The sequence below is a fragment of the Phragmites australis genome, chromosome 1 (genome assembly GCF_958298935.1).
Source record: "Phragmites australis chromosome 1, lpPhrAust1.1, whole genome shotgun sequence".
Taxonomy (NCBI): Eukaryota; Viridiplantae; Streptophyta; class Magnoliopsida; order Poales; family Poaceae; genus Phragmites; species Phragmites australis.
In genome coordinates, this window is record NC_084921.1 from 37,170,233 (window position 1) to 37,177,496 (window position 7,264).

A 7,264-nucleotide genomic window follows, 5' to 3' on the forward strand; every position below is an offset into this window, starting at 1 on the left:
CAAGTGGGGAGGGAGAGGACAGAGATGGCAATCGGGAGGGAGAAGGTGCGAGTAGAGAGAGGGGTTGGTGTGGTACAATCAAGTTTTATCATGTGTGTTGTCAATCACCCAAAATTAAACGTGGGTGCGAGTGGAGTGTCGATCGCAATCCGACGACCGTTGCAGCGTGTGCACTGTCTGTATAATAGATGTACGCTCAAAAACTAGTCTTTATAATTAAGGAAGTGTATCTATCACGAAAGTAAGATACGAGGGTAAAAAAGCAAACAAAAATATACCAAAGTACGGCACAGGTCATATGAGTCTTCGCTTGCCACTTGTTCCCACTTGCTAGTCAAAAATAGTGACTAGGGAACCCAGGGTCTCATGCATCCGACCCTTAGATAAACAAATCAAACATGAATATGATATGATGTTGATCAGATAATCACATAGAACCATGAGCTATAGAAATATTATTATGTATTACACCGTGGGGATGTGCAAAAAATCAATGAATAAACAAACAGTTCAGTTTGATGTTTCAAAAACAAATTTGACAACTTCATTCATTTAGCAGAGCTGTAAGCGGTATGCCATTCATTTTCCAGTGTATTCGTACGAGAGAAATCTCCCTCCTGAGTTGGGCATAGCTTTTGTTGGACCACGGATGAAAGCCACATGATATTCGGTGGATATTCTTTCGGTTGGGTTCTGAAAAGGGACCTCCTACCTACAGAAAGAATGGCCACTCTTTCTATCCATAAGAAAATAAAAGGAGAAGGTTGTTCATTAAGTCATGAATCCAGCAATTTAATAGTCCAGATCACATGGAAATTTTTTTGTATATGGCAGATGCTCAATAAGGACACCTCACACGAGTAAAGTAATACTGTAGATGCTCATAGTATATCTGCAGAACCAGACGAATTTAACTTCGGTGGCGTCTTCCAGTCGAAACCGATGGGTAGTTGGACACAACAGTGGCAAAACAGGCTGGAATTATTGAAGAGCCCCACTGGGCACAAGCCTACATTAAGAAGCCGAATCTCTTTCTTCCCGTCATCACCCTCAAGAACCAGAAAATATGGCAGACAGTAAGCACAGGTTCCTCTATCCAATCTTTCTTTCCTTCCTCTCGGTTTTGTTGTGCTCTCGTGCATCCCCATGGCAGACCATTAGCACAGATTCATCCATGCAAGCAGATCACGGGGAGATCTTCCTCGTCTCTCCAGACACGACCTTCTCCTGCGGCTTCTACTCATCTGGAGAAGGCACAAACGCCTGTTACTTCTCCATCTGGTTCACCCATGCCGCTGACAAGACTGTTGTCTGGACAGCAAACCCTGGCTCTCCGGTAAATAGCCATGGCTCCAAGATCTCCTTGAACCGCGAAGGTAACTTGCTCCTTACAGATGTCAATGGCTCCACAGTGTGGGAGAGCAGGACAAGTTGGGGAAAGCACACCACAGTAGCTCTCCTCAACAGCGGCAACCTTGTGGTCAGGGCCTCCACTGATAAGGTAGTATGGCAGAGCTTCGATTCACCGACTGACACCTTGCTTCCTTCACAGCGTCTGACAAGAGAATCGAGGTTGGTCTCTCAATCTGGCTATCATCTCCTCTATTTCGACAATGACAACGTCTTACGGCTCCTGTATAATGGACCAGACATCACAAGCATATACTGGCCAAGTCCAGATTACAATGCGCTGCAAAATGGCCGGACTAGATTCAACAGCAGCAAGATAGCAGTTCTGGATGACAAGGGCAATTTCCTGTCAAGCGATGGATTCAGAATGACAGCTTCAGATTCAGGATTCGGGATCAAGAGAAGGATCACCATCGATTATGATGGCAACTTCAGAATGTACAGCTTGAATGCATCAAATGGTAACTGGACTGTCACAGGGGAGGCTGTACAGCAGATGTGCTATGTGCATGGGTTATGTGGAATAAATGGAATTTGTGAGTACTCACAGTCACAGGGTCTCAGATGCACTTGTCCTCCAGGATACGAGATGACTGATCCGAAGAACTGGAATAAAGGATGCAGGCCAACATTCAGCGTCAGCTGTGGGCAACCACGAGGGGATTTTACATTCATCAAGATTTCCCATGGTGACTTTTATGGCTTTGACCTGAGTTCAAACAAGTCAATCTCACTCAAAGAATGCATGCAGATATGCTTGGACAGCTGCTTGTGCTTATCTTACACATACAAAGCTGGAGATGGTCTATGTTACACTAAAGATCGGCAGTACAATGGCCAGGTTTATCCATATTTTCCCGGAGACAACTATATCAAACTTCCTAAGAAGGTCGCTTCAACATCTTCGGCCTCCAAACATTCTGGTCTTACCTGCAGCCCAAAGAATGACAAGATTATGATAGTATCCGAAGATGCATACATGAAAAATTCTGACAACATAAACTGGATATACTTCTATGTCTTTGCTGCTATATTAGGGGCGATTGAGCTGCTTTTCATCCTAACAGGGTGGTACTTTCTTTTCAAAATGTATGACATACCCAAGTCGATGGAGGAAGGTTACAGAATGATAACAAGCCAGTTCAGGAGATTTACATACCGTGAGTTGGTGGAAGCAACAGGTAAATTTAAAGAAGAACTAGGAAAAGGTGGCAGTGGTACAGTTTACAGAGGAATACTTGGAGACAAGAGGGTGGTGGCAGTAAAGAAGCTTACACATGTTAGACAAGGTGAAGAGGAATTTTGGGCAGAAGTGACTTTAATTGGGAGGATCAATCATATAAATCTGGTCAGAATGTGGGGATTTTGCTCAGAAGGCAAACATAGGTTATTAGTGTATGAGTATGTGGAAAACAAGTCATTGGACAAGTACCTTTTTTATGACAGGGGCACTGAAAGATTGCTATCATGGAGCCAACGATTCAAGATTGCCTTGGGAACAGCAAGAGGCCTTGCTTACCTCCATCATGAATGTCTGGAATGGGTTGTCCATTGTGATGTAAAACCAGAAAACATACTGCTGACCCGAGATTTCGAAGGCAAGATAGCAGACTTTGGACTGTCCAAGCTTTCAAAGAGAAGCAGTTCTAGCTTCAGTTTCACTCATATGAGAGGCACAATGGGCTACATGGCACCAGAATGGGCAATGAATTTGCCTATCAATGCAAAGGTCGATGTTTACAGCTACGGAGTTGTGCTTCTGGAGATTGTGACTGGGAGCAGGGTTTCTAGTGGGATAACAATAGATGAAGAAGAGATGGACTTCATGCAGTTTGTTCAGGAAGTTAAACAGAGGCTCGTTAGGGAGGATGACCTGGATATAGTGGATGCTAGACTCAAAGGGCGTTTCAATCATGAGCAAGCAACGATGATGGTGAAAATAGCTGTTTCATGTCTTGAAGAAAGAAGCAAAAGGCCAACAATGGATCAAATTGCAAAAGACCTCATGGTGTACGATGATGAAGATAATCACCCAGCATACTTTTGATGACCTATATCCAAAAGAACTAGAAGCAAGAATACAGACTGAAAAGTCCTAGTGAATTGCCCACGCCACTCTTAGAGTGAATTGCCCACACAACTCTTAAAAGAGAAACAGCAATGTCATTTTGTATATAATGTTCCTTACCATATGAAGTGGAAACATTAGAAGTATTCTTCAGATTTTCTACTTGCTTTTTTTATGAAATCGTGTTTGGCATCCTGAGGGGCTCGTATAGAATACCTTATGTGAAGAGCTGTAAACATTTCTTTATGTATGTGCGATAAGTCCTTTTATGCCATTTTGTCATCTTGTTGCTGTTCTGGTTTTCGCGTGGAAATGTATGGCTCTTCAGGAAAATAGGTAGAACAATGCAAAGAACATCATTGTGCACTCAAGGACAATCACTAGAACCTCTTTTATATGGTAATTTCTTCTATAATGATTTTGAAACTTCAGCTAAAAAACACAAAAAGAATTCAATTAATAAATATTTCTTCATATTCAATAAACCACTGAAACGGTGAGCCAAAAACTTACTTGCATTTGGAGAACTCTTCTCATGGCAACACTTTAACACCAAATATCATTGGCATGCTCAACATATGGCATATTTTTAAAAAAGTTTAACCAAAAAACCCCTGCAAACATATAGCTCCAACCTTCTGTGTCTTGAAAAGGCTGCATAGATCTGCCAAAACTTGAAAATGATATAGAATTAATCATCTTATATGTGCCTTCCTAGAAACCCATGCCACATATAATATTTTTAGATGCCGCCACTTGAACTCTCTTCCTTCTCATACTCTTAAAAATTATACTATTCATTATTCTAATGAGGTATACAATGTATAAAAATATACACACAAGGTCAGTTAACTCGAAACTGCCACGCAGCAGTATGAGTAGCGTTACTGTTATAAGCAATCCACAGTTCCACACTCACCGGTTGGTGTTGTACCACACCCTATGAACAGTATGAGGCATCCTGCTGGTAAAAAGATGGAAGGAGCAAGACTTGGAAAAGACATAAGAGGCAGTGATAACCTTGAGAGTGGAATCAAGGCATTACACATTAGTTTGTTTCACAACGCGCTTTAAGTGTCAACAAGGCACAAGCTATTGCTACACACTTTGATACCCCACCTGGATACTGTTTGCTTCATTCACCTCCCATAAATCCTCATTGCCTGGGAAGAGATAGGCTTCGAATTAACTGGTCTGATTCAGAAGATTTGGCTGTCTGTGTGATGCCCTTCAAGACAAATCTATGAAGTACAGATGCTACTGCCGAAACAAAGGAATTAGATTCCATAGCCAACAAAGAATGTTCCATAAGGTAAAATTTCTGGTTCGGACACTGCTAACCCTAGTCCAACAAAGAATATCATTGCTACTCATAAACCATGGCCACGCCTTGATCCAATCAATTCATAGCATGGCAATGGTTGTGTCAGAAGCCCAGAAGTTGGAAATAGTTTACCACTTGCTTAATATGTCACCTAGCCCTCCTACAGATTTCCACGGGAAACCAAGTAAACACTGCTTGTTTTACAGTGCAAATATCAGAGAGAACTAGATATCTACTGAAACAAATTAGTATATGAATTCAATAATCCACTAAAGCTTTAAACATCTAGATAAAGTTTACAATTCACATCTAAAGCTCACTGCTTTATTCGTATCATTTTCTAGAAAGGAAAAGGTTAGAATTAAAAGTAATTACAACAAACAACATCAATTAGAAATTTGTTTCCTTTGCTAATAATTGCCTCTATCAAAAACTTGTGTACATTCCACGAAGCAATTACAAAATATTATTTCAACCTCATGCATATAAATAACAGCATGCTCATAGCTATGAAGAGACATCTGCCGAATGTTAGTTGCTCATTAGAAAGCATACCCGTGACCAGCATGAAGGTACAAATAAAAAACGCTATAAGTATTCAATCTTGTTTCGACTTGATCGTTTAATTGAGCTATAATACATAATACAGTGAGAAATGAAAAGGTATCACTTATCAGCTAGTTGTACAGATTCCAGCAGTAGCAGCAGTCCATGCTACACAGAGCCACTTCACTGAAAACAGAAGATGAGTAACTTAGCTTCTCTTCAAATATCCAGGTCACGGAACAACTACATGAGCCAGCATTCCACTACTGACCATAGCAGCTAAAGGCAATTTATTTGCCAAAAAAAAAGCTAGCTCAAAAGTTGCATCAAGGGTGATAAATTCAAATGGACCAGCAGCTACCATAGGGAAACAAATGAATCCCATGAAAAAGAAGATGACCTGATCATCTTGTGGTATGTGCAACACTGGAGGTGGGACAACTCAGGGAAAAAATAAGAACTGCGGCGCCTAGAGCATCATAGTATTCTTTGTACTTTTCTATCTGCATCAGACGATCTCATCAACTGGAGATCTGACTGAACATAGAAATTGTTCCTAATATTGAGCAAACGCATAATCTCCTGAAGCTGCAATGAAGTTCGGTTTCTGCAGTGAGATCTGATGGCATCCATACGCCATCTTTATAGAAAAAACTTAACTTTTGTCCAAATAGAGATGACAATCCGTATTTGCAGTTTCAGCATCCTCATTGCTTTCCAAATGGCACATGCACTCCCTTGAAAGAAGAGTAACATCACAACTCTGGCAAGCACAATGCTCTAAGTGGGTTTCTTGATTGTGCATTTTTCCAAGATTTTCTTCACAGCTAACCACATCTTGAGAGCTATAACATTTTCTAATAGTTGCTAATAGATTCAAGGACCATGATGAGAGAATGTCATACATGTCATAAACTGTTAAGCAATGAATATTAGGCCTTAGAGAATTTGAAAGAATAACATGAACCATCTTATAAACAGCACGGAAGCATGCAGAGCAACATTTGTAGAGACATGAAGATTTCAGAACTGAAAGATTCTGCATGCTATCTTGATGTTGACCATCAATTCAGAGAATTATTCGTCTTCAACTCATTATCACCATGACCTTCAGAAAAAACAATGTTCCATGGTATTCCTGTATTACAGTACTAGCTGAGGATGCAATAAAATTCCCTGCCTTTTGTAAATCATTCATATGTTGAACAGATTCCATGTGGTTTTCAGATATTTGAATATCTGGTGTGCAGTTCTCTGCATCATAGGCTAACCTGGACATTTTCCCATCAGTGTTTGCTCCACTGGGTTCTCTATCATTTTTTACTGTATCTGCATGTGTATGGTTACCCCTATGCGCATCAGGTGAAGCTGAGTGGACAAGATTGTGTTCCACTGCATCCCTGCTGGATATAGATGTCACATGATCATCAAGATCACAGACCATAGTATGGATTTCAAGTTGGTCTGGAGTATGCTGGATTGGGTTATCCTGCATCTCATTAGGACAGCAAGCAGGAACAGCCTCATGGTCCTGGGTGTGTTGGGTTGGGACGTCTTGGACCTCAGTGGGGTTGCCAGCAGGAGCAACCTGTTCGTTGGTTTCTGCAGCATACCTGGTGCTTTGACACTCTTTGGTGCATGACCTTCCTTGACTTGTTATTTTCGTGCCTGATGTCCCTGTCCTGTTATCAATATGTAGATAGAAGCAAACAGTAAAAAAATGTTAACACAATTTTTTCCATAGATCTACATCAGCAGCATGAAGTTAATACAAAGATAACTTTTTAACAGAACTAGTGCATTCCTGTAGTATTGAAAAGTTACCGATGTTAGTAGGTGGGGATTTTAATATTATTAGAAACCCTTATGAAAAGAACAAAAACAGATTTGATAATAGATACCTTTTTAATTTAATG

General features: G+C 40.7%; 1 protein-coding gene across 1 annotated transcript; it reads left to right on the top strand.

The window, feature by feature from the left end:
- Positions 1-812: 812 nt before the first annotated feature.
- LOC133917360 (putative receptor protein kinase ZmPK1) lies at positions 813-3,760 on the top strand. The gene has a single exon (XM_062361267.1). The coding sequence runs from the start codon at positions 1,067-1,069 to the stop codon at positions 3,455-3,457; it is 2,391 nt and encodes a 796-aa protein (XP_062217251.1). The 5' UTR covers positions 813-1,066; the 3' UTR covers positions 3,458-3,760.
- Positions 3,761-7,264: the final 3,504 nt, after the last annotated feature.